The sequence below is a fragment of the Microtus oregoni genome, unplaced genomic scaffold (assembly GCF_018167655.1).
Source record: "Microtus oregoni isolate MIOR12 unplaced genomic scaffold, Mior012 000107F_000, whole genome shotgun sequence".
In the NCBI taxonomy this organism is placed as follows: Eukaryota; Metazoa; Chordata; class Mammalia; order Rodentia; family Cricetidae; genus Microtus; species Microtus oregoni.
The window spans coordinates 3,347,008-3,373,712 of NW_024544722.1; the positions used below are offsets into that span (position 1 = coordinate 3,347,008).

General features: G+C 39.5%; 1 protein-coding gene across 1 annotated transcript in view; it reads right to left on the reverse strand.

Moving 5' to 3' along the window:
* The window catches only part of LOC121443446 (SH3 domain-binding glutamic acid-rich-like protein), an 83,419-nt gene extending 57,967 nt beyond the window's left edge, over positions 1-25,452 (reverse strand). The window contains exon 1 of the mRNA XM_041645201.1: positions 25,187-25,452. Within this exon, the coding sequence (XP_041501135.1) occupies positions 25,187-25,231 (45 nt within the window). The 5' untranslated portion in view covers positions 25,232-25,452. The remainder of the gene's footprint in view (positions 1-25,186) is intronic.
* Between the last annotated feature and the right edge of the window lie 1,253 nt (positions 25,453-26,705).

The following is a 26,705-nucleotide window of genomic DNA, read 5'->3' on the forward strand; positions in this document are numbered from 1 at the left end:
AAACAAAATAAAAGCCCATGAAAATATGTTGAGCTTGTTTTGAGTTGTCTAAACTACTCCTCAGCCTGGAGCCTGCCTTAGAGTGAGGCCGATAAACGCTGTGCCACTCCAATGGGGAGAACTTAGTTCCACTTTTCCAGCAGGTATCACCTGCAGAGAGCTTCTTGGCTGGAGGTGGGATCCCCACGTCACTCCCCCCTCTCAGTACTGGGATCCCATCTGACTTAAACCTGTGCAGGTCTTGCACAAACACAACACTTAACTGTAATATAACATTGTGTGTGTGTGTGAGAGAGAGAGAGACAGAGAAAGAGAGATAGAGAGACAGAGAGAGACAGAGACAGAGAGAGAGATTAAATCACCCATAGGTGATTAAAGCCTTTTAAGAGAGTGACAGAGACACATTTAAGAGTTCTATTCGGGAATGAAAATTCTGACTGTGAAGGCAATCTGTCCACAACATCTGTCACCGCAATCACTGTCAGGTTTAATCTGGTTGCACTGGCTGGCTAAGGTAGCCCCGTCTTCCTTCAGGACTCCTGCACATCCCTCCAGAATGTGGGGACTTGTTGAAAAGGACACCCTTCTGCCGGAAAAAAGAACGGTCCTCTGGTCATGAGTACCCAAGCAACTGCAGTTCCCTGGTAGGAATCTCCAAATAAGTTCTGAAGGAATAGCAAATTTGAAAATCATTCGTGAGACTCAAATTCTAACAAGGCAGCTGCAATAGTGGATATAAAACATATGCACCATATCTGTAAGCAAATAATCAAACACCACTTCCAGAAAACTAAGTGTTGGGGATATAGCTCAGCTGGTAAAGGGTTTTTACCACACAAGCATGAGGAATAGGTTTCCATCCCCACATAAAACACCAAACACAATGATTTGGAAGGCTGGTGCTGACTTAGGAGAAGACAAGAAGAACCCTGGGGATCACTGGCCCAGCCTTCCTAACGTAGCCAATGAACCCCTGTGTCCCAATGAGAGACTCTGTCTCAAAAATAAAGGAACATCTGAGCCTGACATCCAGCCTCCGCATGCGTGCACATATACATACGCATGCCACACTTAGCATGCAAACATGTGTACGCACACGCACACACATGCACAAGAAGAAAACTTGAGGGAGACATGACAGGCTCTTATGTTAAGTGAAGGGTTCTAATGTCATTTTGGACCTCAGAATATAAAAATCCAGAGCACTGGGTAGAGGTCAGAAAGAACAGACATTTGGCTTAGTTTAATCCACTAATAACTGGGGTTATCTAACAGTGGGAAAACTTTCCTTTCTGAATAATTATTTCAAATATGAATAGAGCAAGTAAATATTTAAATAGCAGTGAATTGTCAGATGAGGTGCTAGTTCATGCTTGTAGTCCTTGCACTTGGGAGGCTAGTGCAGGCTTCTTGCGATTGGCCATCCTGGGATACACAGTGAGTTCCAGGACAGCCTAGACTCAATGAAACAGTATCCCAAAAGCAAAACAAAACACGACTATAAGTTGATATTCACATTAAACAAGATGTTTAATGGGGTGCACTAAAGGTCCATTTCACCTCCAAGAGTCTTTTGATCTAGAATCAGACTTAAATTATTTCCACCAAACGATGACATCAACATTCCTCTATATGTTAATGCAACAGGGCCATCATGAAAGTTAAATAATTCATCAACAAATATTAGAGAATATATTTTCCATGCTTGGGACTGATGATACATGACACAGTCCGCTTTTACAGTTTACTATTTATTAGCCATGAGATTAACCGACAATAGGATTAGTCTCCCTTTTGAAATTCAGAGACCAGAAACACCAGTTCAGTCTGCTTCAAATGTCTGCTCTATCCCCTGCGGGGCCTCAGTTTCCTGGGAGGTTTGAGCTTCTTTCTGCACTTTTCCGCAGACTCATGCGTTCACCATTCAGGGCTCAGCTTTTCTTCTGCCAAAGCCTTCTGTTGTCCTTAGCAGCCAATACCAAAGGTCTGAGCCATGGCCTTGGAAGAGATTACCACCACCAGAAAATGGAAGATTCCTTCAGCCCACATCAACATGAGGGCAGTTTCTATGGAAACCACAGTGATGCAAACTGATGGTGGAGTACGAGGGTAAGGTCAGGAATTGGAAGCAAGGAAACCACTGCCACCTAGATAACATTATACAAAAACACTCGAATCATCACCAGCCTGAGTCGTGGAGGCCACAGCCAGGAAATGAGGTCTGGGGGAGGCTACAAGGATTCATACAGCCAGCCAGGCAACCATGAGATCCACAGCCAGATGGTCCTCTGGGACACCAACAAGGAGATCCTGACCAGGGGACCCTGACCCCCTTGTCAGCCTCCAGGTCACATTGGTCCGTAATCATTTTAAGCACAGCACTTGCTGTGGGAAAGTAATGAAGACACCAACAGGCAGATTGAGGTGGGAGGTGATGCCAGCTGTGACCTGTGCAGAAAGTGGAAGCAGAAGTGCCAACTGACAGACCCAAGAGAAAGACTTCTCTGTCCTTGTGCTATCCTCAAGCAATAACGGAGATGAGATAGGGCGGCCAAGAACAGACTCAAAACTCACCTCCTGATTAGTCCTGGTACCAGTTAAGGAAGAAACTCCCTCCTGAAGTTTACTTAACCTTGATGGGTCCAACAGTTAGCAGAGTGCTCTATTGGTGAATCTAGTGCATAAATAATAATTGAATAGCTGACATATACATCCTGTATTACAGAAAAAATAGCCAATCAAATAAAGGGAAAAGGATATAGACAAAAAGTGGTAAAGGAGTTGGGCAGTAAATAGAATTGCACCAAGAAAGACTTTGTTAGTGAAGAGAGCATAACGATGGATAAGAGAAAGAACTGTGGGATAGAGGGAGGAAAATTCACTTGCAAAAACACAGAAGAGAAAACAAAACTTAGTTATGCAAAAAGTAAAATGCCCAGATGTTTGGATCAAACGGTGCTGTTAATGCAGTGTTTCCACTGACAGCACCTGGGAGGATTCTTAGCTTTGAATGAGCAGGTTTATTCAATTGAACATATTTATGCTAATAGGTAATAGCTGAGCATTAGCACATCAAATCCATTTCACCTATATTATTGTTTAGAATAAATCAGTTTGTTCATGCATGCGCTCATTCATGCATTCCAATTCCATAAATGAATATTCATTCTATACTTGCCAATGACCGAGCACGATGTGGTAGTCTGAAAACACAACAGAGATCACCGTCAACAACTTTACCAACTTATGAGGAAGAAACATATGAGAAAAGCTGAAGAACGAAGAAAACAGTGGGCAAGATGCAACCGGAGTGTAAAATATAAATCTATGGAGACTGTTAAAGTGCTTTTGGTTAGTAAGTGAATTCGTGGGAGGATGGTTTGCACAGGGAAACAACTGAGAAAATGCTTCGCTTAGTGATCAACTCAGCTGCAATTCAGTCTGTAATTCTCAGCGACAGAAGCAGTTATCAAATGGAGGCGAACATTCATAAGCCCTGTCCTCCCCCTTACATGGAGCACTATCAATATAATTTCACACATCACCTTAAAAACAAACCATTACAGGGGCAAAGGCCATGCTAATTTTTACAAACCTACTCGCTCCCCCCAAGGAATATCCAAAGGAAGCTGGAGCTGAATGTAGATCTCTAAATCTCTGATTGAGGTTTAATATTAAAAAGAAACTCCTGGGCCAAGGAAATGGCCCCAGTGTGTAAAGACCCATGCTGCTGGGCCTGACGACCTCAGTTTGAGGCTCACGTGGTGGAAAGGATGAGAACCGACTCCTTCAAGTCCTTCTCTGACCTCTATATGTACATCATGCACACACATACACTGAGAAAGAGAGAAAGAGAATAAATAAACAAAAATGGTACAATTTTTTAAAAGAAACTCTTCCTGACAGATGAAAATTAATTTACTTCTCATGCTGAGGCCGAGCTCTGGCATTCTTCTTTCTGAGGCCTTTACCTGACTTAAACCAAATTGATAATGCAAAATGAAATAGCTTCTAATTTTGGTTAAAATTTCAACTATAATTATTATGATGCTCTTAGTCTTGGTTATAAAAAATTACTAGAATTGGTAGCGGATATGGCCTGAATGACAGCCTACTGAGTAAAATACTGTACACATGCACTCACATCACACATGTGCACACACACACACACACACACACACATGGTTGGGAAAGGAGCTAGATGGACTAAACATTCTATATAATCCATCTGGTCATTATTTCATCCACTTCCTTTGGAAAGACTGAAGCTCAGTCAGTTTTGGCCCCCCACTTGGCAGCGACCTTCCTGCTTCATTATCCCCAACTTCGGGATCACAGACATGAACTACCAGGCCTGACACTTGCATCACCTTTAAATTAGAAAGATTCCAGAAGAAACTGTAATAGCCCTTCATGGTTTCTCTTAAGCACGCTTTTCTTTAAAAGTGTTCCCAATTCCAGAGGTGAAGGCAAGGAAGGAAATAGAATGTGGACAGAAACGTGTGAAGGAAGGCTGAACCACAGTTCGTTTATGATACTATATGATACTAAGTCAAAAATGGAGTTTAGGCAAAACATAATGGAACTGTGAAAGGGGCTCAAAGGAAATGTTTTATATAAGATGAAATTAGTAAATATCAATTCTTATTCTCAATTTAATTTTGACTAGAAAAATAATATGTGGCATGATTAATTAAAAACCCAGAGACAGAAACTGGGGTTCAACAAATTGGGGGTCAGAAAAGCAAAACAGCCAGCCATTGGCTCTTACCTCGACCTCACTCTGAAATGGCGATCCTGCCTCCAGGAATCTCAGAATGAGTCTGTGTGAGAGCTGTCTCCTCCCGTCTAATTTTCGTCTTTAGGGCTGGGATTAACGATGTGCACCACTACTGCCCGGTTTCTATGGCAAACTAGTGTGGCTACTGAGATAAGTGTGTGCCACCACTGCCTAGTCTGTAAGGCTAGCCAGTGAGAATGTTTTACTCTCTGATCTTCAGGCAAGTTTTATTTATTAAAATACAAATGAAATATCACTACAATAATGATGCTATTTAATTAATATCTCTTCACGATTCATCCTTCACCTTCTCTCCAACTATGTGGTTTGGGGGTAAGTACATGATCTGTCCCTCAGCTTATCTTCTTGACTTTTAAAGTAGCCATGGGTTGGGAATGTAGCTCAACGGTGGACTATTTCTCTAGCACCCCGGTTCTTAAGCTGTGGATAACAACCCCATGTTCGACTGCTTTATAACCAGGTTTGAGACTACTGCACATTAAAAATGTATTTTCACTGTGTAAAACTCTCTGTTCTTATAGAAACATAATGATTTAATCATAGAGAGGAAAACAGTATTTTCATGTTGTCATTCTAGAGCATAAGTACCAAAGTAGTGTATCATTAGGTTGGATTATATTAGAATGTTTGACTTTTAAGATTGCTTTTTGAGTTGAAAACCTGAGTTTCAAGAACAAACTGTTAATTAAATTTTGGCTTGGGATTAAGCCAGAATTTCAAACCATTTCTGAAATGGCCTTGAACATATTTTTGCCATTATATAACACATGTAGGTGAAGTTGCATATTCAGTATTAATTTATTAAACCAAACTTTTGATCAGATCTGAAAACATGGGAGATGCTCTGCATTCTGTAGCATCAAATATTTAAACAGTATTTAAATCCTTATGTAAAAATAAGCACATCTTTCCTTATATGAAAACTTGCTTTCATCTTTAAAAAATGGTAACATTATACATATATGTCAAAAATTGTTTTAAGATAAATTTATGACTTATTATCAGTTAATATTTGACTTTTTAAGACAGAAAACAATTCTACTGAGGATACTGTGGAAGGCGCTGGACTAGGGTGTAATGAGTGAGGACCGTAGAGTAAATGCTTGATTTATATACCTGGGGTCATGTTAAAATTCCTCAGGAAGGAAAGAATGGTAATTGGAAAAGTTTAGAAAGCTGAGGTTTATAATATCAGTATTCTGATAAGTGCACATAGCAATATACTGCTGCCTTAGTTGTCAACTTTATGCCCATAAATTAGTATAACTCTCAACCCTCATCAAAGAAACTTCTTTTTACAGTGGATGGCAATTAATATAGAGACCCAAAATAAATCTATGTGCAAAGAATAAGAGACCGTGGAGTACTCAGCTCTAACAAAGACATACTCCCTTCCCTAAAGCCTCGGGATCATTGCAGAAAAGGGAGCTGAGAGGCAGTAAGAAGCAGAGGTAGTGGACATCTACGGCAACATAGTATTTGCTGAACACAGCAACAGGTCCATGGTACACATAAACCCACCAGAGGCTGTGACAAGATCTGTACAAGATCAAACCAGCCAAATACCAACATGACTATGGAAAGGGCTCATTAAGTTCTCCCCTTAGGTAAGAATCTATTTACAATCCCTGGGGGACAGTCACTTCTCCTCAGGGATGTGGCCTCTGAGAGGCTACTCGTGCTCCCACGGATGGTCTTACACCCATGCACAGGCAACATTAAGTGGATTCAGTCAGTTAAAAAATAAAGCATGAGAAGTTAGGGGACAATGGCAGGGGAAGATAGGGGAGGAATTGCCGAGAAAAGAATGGGGTGCATATTTGATCAAAAATGCTATATTTGTGTATGGAACTCTCAAACAATTAAAAATTAGTATTAATCTCAGTGGAACGAGATACTGACATTACCTACTCTAAAAGTTTATAAACCCAAGATTTACGAGCCCCTCTTTATCAACAAAGACTCTACTTGCATTTCTATCAGGCTGCTTCTGAAACCTCTTGAAGTCTACTTGGGATTTTCAACTTGTAGTCACTCTGTAAAACACACATATATGCAGATAGACAAATACATATACACATACATACATGCGTACAGAGACAGATGGATAGACTGATTTACTGTGTGCTGTGAGATACGGGAATGAATATCAACAAGTAAGATTCAAATAATAGAACTTGTGTTTGCCTCAGCCAGATTGCTGAGGTAGGTAGATTATCTGACAAATTTAAACTAGTGTTATTAAACTGCTGAACCTCATAATTAGTTGTTAGTCAACAAATTCTGTATTGTGAGAAGACAGAGAAGGCTTAGTCTAGCATATGTTCACCAACTCAAGATACCTTACTTGTATGTGAACATGCACATACATACCCATCCACAGCTTGGAAATCTTAGGTTGCCATATTGGGGAAATGTATGGGAGACACTCACACTTTTAGAGATAATTTAAAGATAGTCTAGAGAGTGAAACCTACTGCAGATGTGACTGAAAGAGCTGTAAAATACTCTTCAAGAAAGATGTTTAATATTGTAGCGATTAAATATTAGCTAACATACTCAGGAGAAATAGAGGATATGAAAGAAAACAGGCAAAAACTTAGCTAGAACACCAGTGAAAACCAAATAGCAAATTTCCAGTAGCACAAGATTCCTTCTCAAAAGACAAAGATTTGGAAACGAAACTGTCAGATGCAGTACAATGTCTTGTTTTCTGGGGTTGCCGTTCTGTATAAGCACCTTGGGGCCATTTGCCTTGCCTGAATGAAGTACAATTTCTTTAGGACACAGACTTTGTATCAAATGTCACATTCGACTGACCACAAGTCATTGTGCACTCTTTTCTTACTTTTCCTTCGAGCACTGAGGGGACTGAATTTGGAGCTTCCCCAAAAGTACTCTGGAACATGTCCAGTCCTCTTTTAACGTTTGAAAACTTGTTTGTTTTTGAGATAGTCTCACTATGTAGTTCCAGCTGTACTGGAATTCAGTTATGTAAACCAGGCTGGCTTCAAACTTCCTGTGATTCTCCTCCCTCTGCCCCTGTCCCTAGGAGTGCCACTGGACCCTCTTACACTGTGCGTTCTTTCATGACCATAGGGCTAAAAACAGAGCAAGAGTCAGAAAAGGGACGAGGGCAGGAAATAAAGGAAGGGGAAAATAGAGAGGGAGGGAGAGAAGGAAGGACAGAGGGAAAAAGGGAGGGAGGGAGGGAGGGAGGGAGGGAGGGAGGGAGGGAGGGAGGGAGGGAGGGAGGGAGGGAGGGAGAAGACTGAGATTATTTCTTCCCTCAAGAGACTAGCTCACTTACAATGGAAAAGGAATAACAGGCCTCTCTTCTGTGCTAATATTAGTATTTCCAAACAAAACAAAAAACTGACATTCTCATGAACCATATCTAGAATATCTAGAAACATAGGCGGAACTACAATTTCTATCTAGAAAGAGGGAAGACATTTTATTCAGCTAACAATTTGAACCAATTTATTGGGGCGGTGGTGAAAATTTTTCTTCTTTCAACCAAATTCAAAGTAGTTACTATTACTCCTGTTTTTTTTTTTTAATCCAGCATTCCCCAGGATGCAAGTTTGAGGTCTTTTCTTTTCACAAGGAACGTGCATTCCAGGGCCTAAGGCACTTCTCTAAACTCCTTTCTTTCCCAGTGTCAATCCGGGCTCCCGAGTTGAGTAGGAGCTGATGATAAGAAAGACTGCTAAGAAATTATCATTTAACTACCTTAAAAACTCGCCACCTGGAGTTCCAAGTCCTAAGGCAGGTATTTTTCTCTACAACAGAAGCAGTTTAGTTCAAAGATTTGCAGCAGTTCTTTTTCTAGCAACTGAACCTTTTAAAGGCATGGCACTGGGGCTTAAATTAGTCTTCTCCTATAATTTTCTTCATTAGTAACGCCATTCAACTATGCCCAGTACTTGCGCATTAGGGACCTACAAATTTAAAATGTTTAAAATATCTATCTTAAAATTTATATAAATCCAGTAAATCCCAAGCCTCATGAAAGGACCACCACGTGGTAGTGGCAGTTGACAGGCATGGGCAAGATACAGAACGCTTCCCGGAAAAAGAAGAACAGAAGGGAAGAAATCAAAATTATGGGGCTTATTTTAACTTTCTCAAAATACAAGTTCCGGGCTCTTCCCAAAAATTTAAAAAAAAAAAAGGCTCTGCATATTATTTTAGTGGCTACTTGGGAACTATTTGTTCAGCTGTTACCAGGTGAGTGTGCATGTAGCACAGTCCTTTACTTCCAGCGCATTTGCTTTCAAGAATCTGAGCTCTCTCACACAAGAGAATGGGCACACTATCTTTCACTGTCACCCAGATTTCTGTGTTGTACCCCTAGAGTCCAGAGAAAGAAGGGACATAGAGTAGGATCCCAGTGTATTACCATGGGGGAGAAAAGGTTTCTTTCCTGGGAGAGTTTTCTTTTTTTTTTTTTTTTATAATTGTGTAAGCTCCTGGTAGGAGAACCTTTCTGTTTTGTTTTTTTTTTAATTTATTTATTTATTAAAGATTTCTGTCTCTTCCCAGCCACCGCCTCCCATTTCCCTCCCCCTCCCCTAATTAAGTCCCCCCCCCCCTCAGCCCGAAAAGCAATCAGGGTTCCCTGTCCTGTGGGAAGTCCAAGGAACCCCCCACCTCCATCCAGGTCTAGTAAGTTGAGCATCCAAACTGCCTAGGCTCCCACAAAGTCAGTACGTGCAGTAGGATCAGAAACCCAGTGCCATTGTTCTTGAGTTCTCAGTAGTCCTCATTGTCCGTTATGTTCAGAGAGTCCGGTTTTATCCCAGGCTTTTCCAGACCCAGGCCAGCTGGTCTTGGTGAGTTCCCAGTAGAACATCCCCATTGTCTCAGTGTGTGGGTGCACCCCTCATGGTCCTGAGTTCCTTGCTCGTGCTCTCTCTCCTTCTGCTCCTGATTTGGACCTTGAGAATTCAGTCCTGTGCTCCAATGTGGGTCTCTGTCTCTGTCTCCTTTCATCGCTTGCTGGGAGAGTTTTCTAAGAGAAAAATGGATCAGAATCTTTCTGGGCCAGCTCCCAAGCAGTCCGTATGTGGATGGGTTGGACGACCTCCTATGACCTCACCTAGAAAGATGATTTTAATAGCTTGCTTTCAATTTGATGGTCCTAAAAACAGAAGTGAGTAAAAGCTGATTTTTATCCAGTAGACACAAAACATCGTGTGGCATAATCAAGGAGTCTTAATAACAAAGGAGTGAGTAAGAAAGACAAACTGATTCCACCGGGATGCTTCTACCTGGGCGACACTGGTGATGCTTCTACCTGGGCGACATTGGCAATGATTCCACCTGGGCAACACTGGCGATGCTTCTACCTAGGCGACACTGTTTCAGTCCACAAGTGCGGTACAATTACAAAAAGAAATCTTATATTTGAGATACTATGTTAAAAGGAGCAACCCTGGTTCGAAAAGAAAAACCTATCCACGAGAATAACTGGCTTCAGATGCTACTGACTCCCAGGGAGAATGCAAGAACACTTTCTGAGTGGAACCACTGTATTGAGCTGAGCTACAACTATGTTGAAAAGACAGAAATTGTCTACTTATCGAATTATTTAGTGGAAACTTAAGAAAAATACTATTTCAGCACAAAGATTACTTTTTTTTTTTTTGGTCATATAGTTGGCCAAAGACCAACATACTGAACAACCCGCCCCTATTTGGAAATTCTAGCACAAAATATAACTCTTATCCAATTTAGCTGGAATATAAATAATGAGGCAAACAGTTGTGCGAAACCTGAATTAAACCTCAACCAAATATTTGGGAATCCTATAAGCTTTAGAAAAGCAAAGGAAAGAGCCAGGGAGAGCAGGAAGGATGAGACTAACCTATGATAGCTAGGCTTTCATAAGTAGTTAAGGGAGCCAGCTCAAGTTTCTGTAAGGAATAAGTATATATACCCCAGCCAGGTTGATCGCAAGGTGAAGGGAATCGAAATAAGCCTGAATAGGATTTGTCCAATAATAAAAGAATGTCTTAGTGTTTTTCCCTGAAATTCCAAAACACTGACAGAAATAGTAGGGCAGAAAACCCACAAATCTTTCAGCTTGTCATCACAGCTACATTTTCCCTTAATCAGAACTGACCTTAATCATGCCTCTGCTGCATGTTCAAGTACAGAAAGAAACCGAAATAGAACATTGTACTTAGAGTCTAATTCCCACACCTTTCCAAGGAAATGACAAGAAAACAGGGTAAAAGTTCAGCTGAAATAATAAATTATCGTTTTAAAATAACTATTCACAAAGACATAAATGGAAAGTAGACCAAAAAAGGTATCTGAACATCTGTTAAAGACACGGACTTCTGTGAGAGTTTGTCAACATACTGGCAGAGACGCCCCAAATGGATGTTGGACTCTAAACACTTCATATATTCTCATTCCCAAAGCACATAACTTCGTCCTCTCAAAGGACATCCCCATAGTTTCCCATTCTTAGTCACTCTAGGTTCTGAGAGACACTATTCCAGGTTCTGTCTTGTCCTTGAGAACTAAGGCACATAACCTACTCCAGCGACTGGTATAAATGCTTCTTAATGAATGTGTGAATTAGAGCGTGGAAGGAAAACAGTTCACAGAGCAAATCATAGACTGAGAATTGCCAGAACATGGCCTAGCTAATCTATTCAAAATGTCCAGTCTTTAACAAGGATCTTTATTCAGGTCTCTCAACTGTTTCTATGACTTTGCTGTCATCCACAGGCTGTCAGGTAAGTTCCATGTACAAGTAGAGAGCCAAGGCTCTACAAGCGCTCAGATCTAGACTCTTAACAGTTTTGTTTATAAGGAATCTCAAAGAATTGCATTTATCTCTTTATCTTCTTTGAATTCCGTGCACAAGATTCCAAGTCAGCTCGCAAATCTGAAGGTTACAGAAACATCTGCTTACTGATCACCAACCTGCAGCCTTGGGGAGCTTCCATTGACATTGGGAATGAAACTAAGTATAAACAATTCAAGTTTCTGAAAGAAACATTGCATGAGCTGCACTCTTAGAACTCCCAAGTCATTTCCAGTGCAAAACACAAACATCCACAAGGATTTATTTATTTATTTATTTATTTATTTTTATTTTCAGGGCTTGGGATGAAATCCAGGCCCTTGCACATACTAGGCAAGCACTGCAAGCAAACTATTATTTTCTAAAGAGCCAATTTTGTTAATTGGTTTGGCAAGTAAGGGCAGTGGAAATTGTCCAGCCATTCATACTTATGTAAGAGCCGTGACTTTCCTGCTTATTCTCTTACAAGAGCAATTTAAAACTGGCCAGTAAAAATAAAATCACTCTCTTCATGGTCAATACACACTTTACAGGGAACTTAAATTAGTAAGGATAATGGTTCGTTGTTGTTATTACTTGAGAAAGGGTCTCATTGGACATCCATCTCTATAGCTTTGTCCCTAGCTGACATGTTCCTCACTTAGCGAGAGCCTTTCTTTTTATCACACCAGTGAAAAACTGGACAATACCTGTCTCTCCTTCTTTGTGGATTCTAGTCCTTAGTCCTTGCAAGCAGGTCATTGCTTTCAGCATGCCACTGAAACTACTATGCCCAAAATCACTAATAATTTCCTGCTTTTGAATTCAATGGCATTTTATGAATTTTCACAATTCTTGTATGGCACTACCGAACAATGCCTAAGCTCCCTGAACACTGACTGGCCTCTGTCCTAGCTTCCAATCCAGACCTCTCTCCTCTTCTTAATGAATCTCTCTCTTTTCTGTGCCTTTCACCACTTCCTGTGTGTACATTTTCAGCAAGACTGTATCCTCATCTCATTTTGCAATCCCTTTCTCTTAGTTTCTTTCTTCACATAGTTTCAGAGAACACTCTGTCAATGACTCCTGCGCTATTAACTTTCTAGCCGCCATCTTTGCCCCACTCCAGTCTTACGTTTCTGAACACCAACCACAAATTTCCAACTGGTAGCCTCCCGCATTTGAATTGCAACATGCCGTCTGTTGATGCATCAGCAAATATGTAGAATCCTACTCCATTCTAACTATATTCTGGGTAGTAAGAAGTAGAAAAAGTAAATAAATTATTATTCAAGCCTCTGTTGCATTTTATAATAGTTCTCAAGTAGGGCCCTACAAACTACTTCTAACACTCAACAGACATCAACTCAAAGTTAAGAAATGAAAACACTTGACCTAGCCTCAAAATCTATTCTACTCTTCCTTCTGGGGTTTAAAATTGTTATTAAGACAGAAGGAATTCCTATAGCTTGAGAAAATTTTTAGAAAAACACATTTAAAGTTATCATATAGAATATCCCTATCCCAACTGCTGGAGAGATCGCTCAGCGGTTAAGAGCACTGGCTGCGCTTTTTGGGGTCCTAGCAACCACATAGTGGCTCCCAAACATCTGTAAGGAGATTTAGTGCTCTCTTTTGGCCTGCAGGCACACATGCAGGCAAAACACTGTATACATAATAAATAAATAAATCTTTAAAAAAGAATATCCCAACTGTCTTTGTATCATATACTTTCACACAAATGACTCACACATACATGCCATTCATGATTGTGCATATATTGTAATCTCAACCTCAGTTACCTAGAAAAGCCAGCCTGGGGGCTGCAGGAAACTCTGTCATAAAACAAAAACAACAAAAAAAGCTTAACATTCTTACTTCAAATATTTCAAAGAAACCTTGTGATGCCAAATGGTAGTCCTTGTGGATGAAGAGATGGCTCACTGGTTAAGAGTGCTTTTTGCTCTTACAGACGACCCATTTTGGTTTCCAGCACCCAGCAATTTACATACATGTGTGACCCCCAGTTCCAAAGGATCCACTGTCCTCTTCTGATCTCTTTGGACACTGCGTGTACATGCTACACACAGACATACATGCAGGTAAAACACACACATATGCAGAAAATAAAAAGAAATAAAATGGTGATTTTTTTTCTTAAGTGCAGGTCAGTAGCAGTACTTTCTTTACAAGTTAAGAGATCATCTAAGAAATTTTACTCCTAATTATTTTCAGATCCATCCATTTTTGAAGAACCCAAGGAGGCCAATTGTGCTTATTTTTCATGGATCTCTTAGGTTGTGCTTTTATATGATATAGTATCTCATTTTTTCAATAGCTGCTCTTTATATGTTTTCTCTGTACTGTAAAGTAATATAGCATGAAGCATCATGCTTAAATTAATCTTAAAGCAAAACTCTTAAGACATCATGCCTAACCATGGGGAACATCTATCTCTGTAAGTTAATGATTTTCAAAAGTTATTATATATTGATGTATACTAAATCTACTTGAACATCTATGCATAAATTATTATTTAGACAAGCTTGTGTTATTTTTGTTTTTCACAAAATGTAGACACACTGACTTTAAAGTAGATACATGCTATGTGGCTGGCAGGGTAGGCCTTTCTCGTGGAGACTCTGGCATTTGGGTAAGGCTAGGATCCCTTGGCATATGAAGTTTGGTGTTCACAGTTTTCTAGTTGTATCAGATTAAGTTCTCAATGTAATACACATCCTTCTCTTAAACTCCTCATACAGTATAAACAGTATAATATAATACATAACAGTAAAATAAACTCCCCAAATAATATAAACGTAACAGTATAATACAATATAAAACAGTAAAATATAAATATAAACAGTATTTGCAAAACATACTAAATAAAATCCATTCTTCAATTTCAACTTCAAAATTAAATCAAATCCCTTATCTGCGTAAATAACAACTAGATATTTTATCACAGTTTCATCATACATGTCTTTCAACATCCTCTTAAAAATAATGTCCCAGAAATTCAAAAGTGTTTGACCTTATTTTGGGTCTTGTCACACTGCTTACTTACTCCCTTAAAAATTAAGCAAGGATTGCTGGTGGGAGTGCAAGCTGGTACAGCCCCTTTGGATGTCAGTGTGGCAATTTCTCAGAAAATTAGGAAACAACCTTCCTCAAGACCCAGTAATACCACTTTTTGAGTATATGTTCAAAGGATACCCAATCGTGCTACAAGGACATGTGCTCAGCTATGTTCATAGCAGCATTGTTCATCATAGCCAGAACCTGGAAACAACCTAAATGCCCCTTGACCAAAGAATGGATAAGGAAAATGTGGTATATTTACACAAATGGAGTACTATACAGCAGAAAAAAATAATGACCGCTTGAATTTTGCAGGAAAATGGATAGATCTAGAAAACATCATTTTGAGTGAGGTAACCCAGACACAGAAAGATAAATATCATATGTACTCACTCAAAAGTGGTTTTTAAACATAAATCACAGAAAACCAGACCACAAATAACAATCCCAGAGAACCTAGACAACAACGCAGACCCTAAGAGAAACATACATGAATCTAATCTACATGGGAAGTAGAAAAAGACAAGATCTCCTGAGTAAATTGGGAGCATGGGGACCTTGGGAGACGATTGAAGGGGAAGGGAGAGGAGGGAGGAGAGCACAGAAAAATTTAGAGCTCAATAAAATCAACAAAAAAAGAAGAGTTGACAAAGAAAAAAAAACTTAGCAAGAGTTTGTCTTATGATGTGGTAAACTCACACCTGCGACAACTTTCCTCCCCCAGCCTTCAGAAACTTTGTTCCCTTGAATTCACTTAGAAATTTTAATTTTAATCTCTTTATTCTTCATTTTGAAGTAGAAACTCACTAGAAAAGCTACATCTCAAATATCTGTCTTAAGAAATTCAAAATTCTTGGCCGGGCGGTGGTGGCGCACGCCTTTAATCCCAGCACTCGGGAGGCAGAGGCAGGCGGATCTCTGTGAGTTCGAGACCAGCCTGGTCTACAAGAGCTAGTTCCAGGACAGGCTCCAAAACCACAGAGAAACCCTGTCTCGAAAAACCAAAAAAAAAAAAAAAAAAAAAGAAATTCTTAGCTAACACCACAAGGCCACCTATATGTAAGTTTCTGCAATAATGAGATCAGTTTCAATAATTTTCAGTAATGATTCCTTCTAACACTTATAGCAGCTTTCTTCCATGGCTCCCTTCATTTCACATTACCCATATTCAGGGTGTGAGGATAACAGTCAAAGAAACATGCAGTGGCCCACTCATGCCAAATAAATAATATAGCTCACCTTCAAAATCCGTTCTCAGACCAATTTGATTCATCTTATTGTTGTTAGGATAGCTTATACAGGGTGATTTTATTTTACTGACCTAAATTACGCATTTTATTTTCTACCTGATCAATATCAGTCTTGAGAGATCATGGCGTTTTCTGCTCAGAAGAATTCTAAGTTCCCTTCCATATTATACCGATAAGAATGGCCAAGATCAAAAACACTGATGACAACTTATGCTGGAGAGGATGGGAGGTAAAGGGAACACTTCTGCATTGCTGGTGGGAGTACAAACTGGTACAACCTTTTTGGATATCAGTGTGGTGATTTCTCAGAAAATTAGGAAACAACCTTCCTCATGACCCAGCAATACCACTTTTGGGTATATACCCAAAGGATGCTCAATCATACCACAAGGACATGTGCTCAACTATGTTCATAGCAGCATTGTTTGTCATAGCCAGAACATGGAAACAACCTAAATGCCCCTCGACCGAAGAATGGATAAGGAAAATTTGGTACATTTACACAATGGAGTACTACACAACAGAAAAACAACATCTTGAATTTTGCAAGAAAATGGATAGATCTAGAAAACATCATTTTGAGTGAGGTAACCCAGACCCAGAAAGACAAATATCATATGAACTTACTCATAAGTGGCTTCTAGACATAAACCAAAGAAAAACCAGCCTACAATTCACAATCCCAGAGAACCTAGACAACAATGAGGACTCCAATAGAGACATACATGGATCTAATCTACATGGAAAGTAGAAAAAGACAAGATCTCCTGAGTAAATTGGAAGCATGGGGACCATGGCAGAAGGTAGAAGGGGAGGGTAAAGGAAGGGAGGGGAGCAAAGAAAATATATAGCTCAATAAAAACTATTTTTAAAAAGCCAAAAAAAGAATTAGAAAAGAAAAAAATCCTAAATTCCCTACTTGACATAATAGATACCCTTAGAATTAATTGTTCCTGATACTACTGTATGCCAATTAGTTATGAGATATTTTCATGATTCTTCCAAGATCACCAAAAGGAAATAGCATAGTGACATATTCAAAAACACAGTGATATTAAATATCAAATCTGTAGGGAGATTAGCATACAGATTAACGCCAATGGTTTCAGATCAGACAAATCTAGGAGGTGGTTTCCTAGTTCTGTGGCCTTGTTAACTTTTTTAGCCTGTTTTGCTTCTTAAGGTTGGGGGCCAGGCACCATGGTGCATGTTTTTAATCCTAGCATGTGAAAAACAGAGACAGAGAGACCTTTGTAAATTCAAGACCAGTTTCATCTTATAGTGAACACCAGGGCAATTAGGGCAAGACCGTGACCTCAAATAAAAATGGGGACACTAGACCCTGGCATCAGACCGGACTGTCATCTCTGCAATAAGGGTGCTAAAGATAGAAAAAGACAAATTATGGGCCCACACTAGGCCACATTGTGAAACTTTATCTCAAAAAAATAGATTTGAATACTGATTTCACTTAGTTGTTAGAGAATTAAATGACAAACTTCATTGTGTGAGGTATGTTTAAGTGCTCCATGACAGACAGCAAGACAGCTCTTAAAATTATTTTCGTGACTTTTTTATAGAGTGCTAGGGATATATAGCCCAATACTCCACCCATCTAGGACAGCGTTCCCCCACCGAGCTGGACCATGAGTCTCTTTCCATAGTACTCTCAACTACAGCTGACTAATTACCTGCACTAGAAATTAAGTCAATGTAGTTCATCATTTTTTAACAATAAGTAATTATCTACCCAAGTTTTCCTTCTAAATCAACTTTCAAATGTTATACCAGAGATAACGGTTTCCAAAACCATACGGCTTGATTAACTCCATACGGTTACAATTTTAATAATAAGAACTCTGCCACTGCCGGGCGGTGGTGGCGCACGCCTTTAATCCCAGCACTTGGGAGGCAGAGGCAGGCGGATCTTTGTGAGTTCGAGACCAGCCTGGTCTACAAGAGCTAGTTCCAGGACAGGCTCCAAAACCACAGAGAAACCCTGTCTCGAAAAACCAAAAAAAAAAAAAAAAAAAAAAAAAAAAGAACTCTGCCACACTTAGGACGAAGCAGCTGCATGAAAGGCAATGGTGAAATACACAGACCAACGTGTCTCATGCAATAGCTGTTACCTGAGATGAATACTGTCTGGCGCTTAAAAAGTGAAGTTTAATTAGTCTTGACTCATTGTTGGAAATCTCCCAAGCATAAATGTTTGGCTCCAACCCAACTCTGCGATAGATTTTTATTTCCAGAAGAGCGAAACCAAAGAATATAATTCAAAGATGAGAATCCAAAGCCAAAGTTTATAAATCATAACAGCACTGCTTTCAAATATAGTCACAGACTCATAAAAACCTACATCTTTTTTTCCCATGCTAGTTTATATTCATAAAATACATGTTTTGTGGTTGTTCCTGTACTTGGGGGTTGGGCGGGTATGTTTTGTTTCCTTCATTTTTCTTTTATCCTTTTTTTCGTTTTTGACACAGGGTCTGAACATGGAGCCTAGTCTGGCCTGGCGCTCACTATTCTTGTACATCAAACTTCCAGAGTTGCTATGATTATCAGTTTGCACAGCCATGCTAAGCAAAGGGGATAGTTTTAAAAATGAGAATCAAAGTACTAGAAGTTCAATATGCAGCACAAGCCCCTACAAAAAGGGGTAAAGACTACTTAAACTACACCCCTGGTGGAGCCTATGTGTGTATGATACACCCCTGGTGGAGCCTATGTGTGTATGATACACCCCTGGTGGAGCCTATGTGTGTATGCACGCATGCGTACAATGTTGTAAAAGAAAATCCAAGTGCTGGCCTCTCTCTTAGTTGCCTGTCTCCCTCCCATCTCATTCTCAAGCAAGGGTCACAGATGAGAACACATTTACCTAGTAAGAGGATCTCCCGAGTATTTTTCTATTGTACGTGCACATGTGCATGTATATGATATGTATGTATGAATGCAGGTACCTCACAGTGAGTGGTAGAAGGGCAACTTTCAGAAGTTGGGTGTCTCCTTCCATCTCTCTGGGAATTCTACAAATCAAAGTCAGGTCATCAACATAGACAGCATTACAACTTTGACCCACTGAGATATCCCACTCTCCCTACTTAAATGGTTACTTGTTTTTTGAGACCGGATTTCTCTGAATAGCCCTTGAATTCACTCTGTAGACCAATCTGGACTTAAAATTAATTGTATTTCTAATCATAAATCAAATTTCTATGTACTATCTACACATGGAGGCTATGTAAATAACAATTCTGGGGGTTCTGAAGGCAACATCCTGTATTCGTTGTAATCCCAGCTCTGCCATTTCTAGCTCTTTGGTCTTGATCAATATATAGCTAATATCTTTCTTGAATCTCAGTGAAAGTCACATAAACCAGTCTAATAATAACACCTCACAGTTACTTTAAGAGTTAAATTAAATGCAAGAATGTATGAAAAGCAGTAGGCACAGTGCCTGGCGTGCACCACGCAGAAAGAACCCATGCCAGTTTTTAGCACTCCTGCAGCCAAATCTTGAACAGCCATGCTAACAAAAAGGTAGCCCAAGGAAAACAAAACTCCAACAGTGCTAACCACTTTAAATCTGCAGCGTCTGAATTTGCTGTGGTATTTTTAACCTTTTATTTGAATTTTTTATTTCGCTCTACAAGTCTACAACCTTTCAAAAAAAACATATATCAAAAGGTAAAGCATCAGGCTAGAAAACAATTCCTTTGTTTTCAACTTTTCTGGCCCAGTCAAGTGTTAAATGTCACCTTTGTCTCCCATGCTAACAAAAGCAGTCGCCATAAAAGAGTTGCCCTTTCGGTCCCAAAGTATGTTTGTTTCATCTTGGTCTAGATTGAAGGAAGTAATTAAGTTGTAATTTTCAAAGGTCTCTAGGTAGGTCGCAAGGTAGAATTGAAGGCCAGCATTTCGACAGACACTCACTTACAGATCCCCTCTAATCTATTTAATTTTGCCAATAAAACACAATATGATATTAATCCTTGGTAATTCCGTTAAGACAAAATGTATTCCATAAAGACACAGAGTTGTCAGGAACTGCGGCTGCCTGAACAAGTTCAAGCCAATCAATATTCTAACATGGATGGCAGAGGAGCTCGTGCGCCCCTCCCCCCACCTGAGTTGTTCCTGACAGTTGGCTGTTGGCAGAGAATTTCCTTTAAAGGCATGGTGCCCAGTAGGTTTACCAGAGTCCAGTGGACGGTCCACACCTATTTACACAAGAGCAATGCAAGCTGCACTTGATAGGCAATATAAAAAGGATGACAAGAAGTTGGGAGGAGTTGGGCGTGAGAACTAGAAGGAGCTGAGTGGGAGGAAACGAATATGATCAAAATACATTGCATGCATATATGAACTTCTCGAAGGATAAATATATATTTTAAAGATACATAGTTTATTGGGCAATACATGTTTTAGAAAAAGACACTTGAGAATAGCCACAAAGAAGTACAACATTCAGCCTGACCGTGTCTAGTCTTTAACACAGGCCATTTTAAGAGAAGGGTTGATCTTAAGGTTATTATTCTTCCTCAACTGAATAAACCTTTATGCTAAAGATAAATTCCCATTATTGTTTTCATCTACAAAGTTATGAGTCGTACTTAACTTTCATAACACATTGTGCCATAGACTGTTAGACTTTCAAACATTTTCAATTGCACAAGAGCCACCACCATTGAGATAGGTTTCCTGTCTAAGGCCACACAACCCTGAACACGTCCAATTTCATCTGATCTCGGAAGCTAAGCAGGATGGGGCCTGGTTAGTACTTGGATGGGAAATATGTTTGCTAAGCTATTTTAATTTGGACCAAGTTATTCCAACGGCTTTACTATGGTTTTAGAGAAATTGGCTTTCAAGTATTAGGTACCAAATTGAAGGTACTGATCTTCATTCAGTCTTTGAATTTGACACTTGAAAGTCACCCTTCTTCGTTGTTTGGGGTTTCCAAAAAGCATGCCTATTCATTTGATGGGTTCTGATTTTGACCTTCTAATTAGTTTATGAATAGTTTTAAATAAACACCACTTCAACAAAGCTTGACAGCTATGGCATGCACCAAAACATATTTCAAGTCAGTGCTCAATTTATTTATACAAAGATAAAACAGCAAAAAAAATCTGTGACCTAAGATAAAGATTACTTAAGAACCACATGACAAAGAACAGTGGCTTGCTGCTCTACATGCCTAATACAAGTGAAGAAAATACTATGACTAGTGAGCTGTGATTTGGTGACCAAGAGTACTCGGTCTATTCATGTCTCTTTATTACTTGAGAGTTAGCACCGCCATAGAATCCACCCTAAAACTAGCTCCATTTCAGTAGTTATAAGAGAAACGAGAGAGAGAGAGAGAGAGAGAGAGAGAGAGAGAGAGAGAGAGAGAGAGAGAGAGAGAGAGAATTATTGCCTACGCTATCCCCTAAATGAGATTCTCAGCAACCACCTAGATACCATAACCATCAAGTGTCTGCGCCAACACACACAAAATGCATAGAGGACATAAAACGGAACTCAAATAAGAATCTTGGAGAAAGAGTTAAGTGGAAAATTCTCTTAAGTCAACAAAACCTTGTCTCATCATTCTAACAATTCCAACCAAAGGTCAGTGTTGGTTTTAGTTAAAAGCTACTGCAACTTATAAAGTTATTTAGACATGGAGTTTAATATTTCATTTTCTTCTAGATATGTAGTATACATATGCTGCTACATGACATCATACCAATAACAGGCACAAACAATTCTAAACAAAGGAGGGTGTAGAAAGCCAGATGTTGTGGCACAAACCTACAGTAGTCCTGGCACTTGGGTGGCTGAGGTAGGAGGATCATGAGTTTGAGTCTCACCTGGCCTAGGCGATGAGTCTCTGTCTCAAAACTAATATTAAGAACAGATGTTAAGTTCAACTAGGAAGTGACAAGAAATAAAACGTGAACATGCAGAATTCACTTGCTGTTGACAACTGGAAGCTACATTCTTGCTAGATGCTTCCACCAAGAGAAATAGAATTGTCTGTCAGAGCTTCACCTAAAAAATATTAGGATTCCCAAAATGTGCCTATGTCTTCTCCACTTTCGTAGCCTTGAATGAAGAAGCCACATACCCCACTTACTTACATTCACTTACAGACACAGCATCCCTCCCCTACCCTAGCTCCCCATTTTGCTATTCCCACATATGGGCATGCCCAGGCACTTCTTCTCAACCTGCCGGACTTATTCATTCTCCTAACATCTAAGGTCATGTTCAAATTTTTGTCCTCATGCCTACTAACTGTGTTCTATCATTGTCAGCATGCATTTCTTTATAGTTACACACAAGCTTAAATTTAAGCAGCTTTCCCTGCGTTAAAACTCTATGGCTTTAGTAGCTATGTGACACTAGGGAAGTTGTTTAACCTCTCCATGTCTGCATTTCCTTTCCTGAAGAAACATAATCATGAGATTATTATCAAGAAAATGTAAGGTAGTGCCTAAAACAACTTAAGCATTCCTATCAGCTGTCCTTACTGTAGTTACTACCAAGAATCCACTGCAGCCGGGTAGTGCTGGCATATGTCTTTAATTCCAGCACTTGGGAGGGAAAGGAAGACTGGCTGCTGAGCTCAAGGCCAGCCTGACCTACCCAGTGAGTTCTAGGACAGCTAGGGCTACACTGAGAAACCCTGTTCTGAAAACAAACAAACCAGCCAAAGAATCCACTGCAAAGTCTAACACATTTCATTTTATTTCTAACCTTGAGAAGCAAGTGCTACTCCTGTGTATTGGAGCAGAGACAAGGAAACATTTTTTAAGTTGTTTTTTCAGCTAGGATGAGAAATACAGGAAGTTTTGGGCTATAACATTTGTTTATTATTGTTGTTCTAGATTAGTAGCAGAACAATTAGCCACATAATGTGGCTGATTTTTATAGTATTCAGGAAAAATACGAAAATAGCTTTGGGGCTGGAGAGATGACTCATCAGTCAAGAGAACATGTATTGCTCTTGCAGAGGACTTGAGTTCAGTTCCCAGCATCCACATTTTGGCTCAAAAACATCTGTAACTCCAATTCCATGAGATCCAACACGCTCTTCTGGTCTCCATGAGCATCAGGCATGCATATAGTATGTGCATATGCAGGCAAAACATTCAATACAGATCATTAAGCCAAAGCCAAGAAACTTCAAACACTCATCAGTCACATAATAACTCACAGAAATATATCTTTTCAATATTTTTAGATTCCATCAGAACATCTGCCTTCAAATTTCTAAATAATTTGTTTAAATGACAATGTTTTTGCTATGTTAAAGGAAAGTTTTGCTATCATAAAAGAAATTTCCTTTCTCCAATAAATAACCAGCACCCCACTCACATAAAGAAGGCCTCCTCAAAGACACTCTCTTCATACTCTTTTAGGGTTTTTTTTAAATAAATGCAAGATTATAATGAAGAAATCATTTATTTTGGCACTATGAAATAGAAAATGGGCATTTTCATAAAAATGGAAATTGTGAAAGAATGGACAAGTCCTTAAAATCCATGAAAAAAAATAGAAACTAAACACAAATACCATGAATATCCATCACGTAAATAATGTAATAAAAGTCTTAATCTCTTCTTGGGCACTTAGAAATTGAAGTCTTAAGAAAGAAAGAGGGTGTAACTCTAGTAGTTGATGAAATTCTTAAAGCAGCTTTTCCTTGAGTTTACTTCTGGAAGACAAATAAAAGAGAAAGAAAGCAAAGAACAAACAGCAGTGTTGAAACTGCAAGCCACCACATTAAAAAAAAAAAAACCTACATGCTTGAGAGGTTCAACCTAATAAGGATTAACCAAAGGCATTAAAGTGGTTCTTGAAAATGCAGTTATTGTAGTAGATTAATATTTAGTCACGCATGCTTTACTTTGAAACATCAGAATGTTATCTATGGAGGCCAAGAGGCTTCTAAAATGGGGTCCCAAGGAAATAACAAACACTTCTATTTTTTCAAACAAAATGTTCAATAACACTCGGGGTAAGTTTTCTTACATGCTAACATACAGTCTATGCGCACCCACACATATTGGCAAGAGACAAAGTTCAAGGTTCAAGGTTCTGCTGATTTCATGTAACCGTCAGTTCTATTCCAAATCCTCTTAAATGTAAAGATAAACAACCCAACAACCTGGGATCTCCACCACTCTAAAGCTAGAGAAGGTTTCTACATTCCAATTCCAAAGCCCACACATCTGCTCTGGCCACTGCTGGCCCCTTTTTTTTTATCCCTGGGATTGCAAGAACAGAACAGAGGCTCTTTCATTTACCAGGAGTATGTATTCAGCTTTCACCTCAGTTTACCCAATCCTCCTCAAATATGCTAAAAACTGGTATTCTAAGTTAACAGTTGGCAGATGAAGAAAATCATATCCTAGGAAGAGGCAGCAACTCAGTTGCCACGTGTTCTTTACCCAGTCTCTTCAAGTAGTGTTTTTTAAAAATTTTTTGAAGGAAAAGAAAAAGTCAAAATAAGAGCCAATATGGGCGACATGTCTTACACTACATTAAATAAAAACACCCACCCACACCAAAAGAAAGAAGAAGAAGAAGAAGAAGAAGAAGAAGAAGAAGAAGAAGAAGAAGAAGAAGAAGAAGAAGAAGAAGAAGAAGAAGAAGAAGAAACCATTTATATCACTGTTCCTGACTTTCTGTTTTCTTTTTTTCTTTTAGTGTTATATGCCCTGTCTACATGCTCTCAAAATAATGTCATTACAGTGATTTCACAATAATCTGAGTGCCTCAGGAGTCTTTCAGTCCCTTCCCATCAGTGGCTCCATCCTTTACAGAAACAGCACTTCCCCTGAACTCGGTACTTAGGGCATATTTGTTAAATGCCTCACTCTTGAAAGCCTGAAAGGCATTGTTTTTTATTTCACTTGACTTCACCTAACCTTGAAATCCATAAAGCAGTTATCTCCTCCCATCTACCTAAACTCAGTAGTTTTCTTCCTTTCTTTTTTTCTTTATTTTTCTTTTAGAAACGAAATATGGTACTAATGTCTCAAGGCGAACAAAGCTAACTCCACGGGAAAAAAAAATGAAATCGACACAACAAAGGAAGAAAGGAAAGACGAGGAGGAGGGTGTAGTAGGCGATGCTTGCGTCTTCGAAGGAGAAGCTTCCGGTGTAACTTCTGCAATTTAACGGTTCTGGGGCAGAGGAGGACTAGTGTGTTGGAAAACAACAAAGGTGGGCTCCCACTCTCCTTACCGCCGTAGAGCCAGAAGAAGATGCAATATATACACGGATCACCATCCTGGAAACAAGAGCTTGAGGTCGGTCGCTGGAGTCTTGAAGAGGGTTGAGAAACAGCTGCAGCAACGACTGGAACAGCAAGGGGCCAAACAGAGGTTGGAAGAGGAGGGTGGGGGTAGGTCGAAGGGGAACTGGCCAGAGCCCCGCCTCCACCAGTGGCTGCTTTCAATGAGCTTCCAGCACTGCAGTCCCAGCCCCAAACCCCGGAAGGCTCAGGCTCATTTGCATCATTTCTAAATTGTTTTTTTAAAACACAGGATCTCGAACAGCACCGCGAGATCTGTTGAAACAATTCTTTTTGACTATTCCCTCTCCTGGAAGGGGGCGAGGGAGGGGGAAGAAAAATAAGGGGGAGGGGGGCAAAGGATCCTGAATTGCACTTGGTTAGAATAAAGGACCTTTTCCCTTGGACACCAGAAGTTTTGCGTGTTACTTCCTGCTGAGAAATGTATGCAAATAACACAGCTGAAAGCTAGCTTTGTGTTCAATCGGACACTAGTTTAAATTTTTTAAACCCACGTTATCAAAGCTTTGTGTATTTTAAGACACCTAAATGAAGTAAGTGATTTTTTTTTTAACCTTAGTCGCAAGAATTCAGTGTGTTCTGAAAGGCTGCGCGATGTGGAGGAGGGCTGGAGAGAAGTTTCAAGTTTCCCTAAACCGGAAATGGCAGAATAGGGTTTCTTTTTGTTTGGAGTTTTGTTAAAATAGGAAGCAGTTCTTTAGTGAGAATTTGCAGGAGATATAATCAACAACTCTAGGATGAAGGAGGAAATTGCAGAGAGAAAAAAAATCATCTGAAAATACTTTGAAAGAACTTTCTTCCCTTGGTGCCTCACACCTGTAATCTCTGCACTGGGAGGGTGCAACGATTGCCAGGAGTTAGAAACTAGACTACGCTACCAAAACAAAACCAAACAAACTTTCTAGAAAATATCAGGTACAGTAAATTAGAGTAATCTAGCTACCATCCTCAATATCGACATAGCGGCTACTACTTATTTTATTTCCCAGATCACATGACAAGGAAAATTTTCATAACTATAAATCAAAATCATAACCATGATTTTGGAAAAATCTATATAGTTTCATTTACATTATCATTAAACAGCTTCTCTCCTTTTTGGAGCTCTATATTAATTTTTGGGGCACTTAAAATAATGGGGAAAGGAACAGAAAGTACAAACTATTTCTATTTGGTCTATAAACTATTGAATATGATTAATTATTCCCATAAAACTGAATAGTGGCATTATCAGAGAATCTGGTAGGACTTATCTATGGCTTAGAGACACAAAGACCCAAGGTTGGATCTCTGGTACTACAGACACAGACATGCACACAGAGAAAGACACATACAGACACACACACACACTCTCTCTCTCTCTCTCTCTCTCTCTCTCTCTCTCTCTCTCTCTCTCACACACACACACACACACACACACACACGGACACCCTTGTTAATAGATGATAT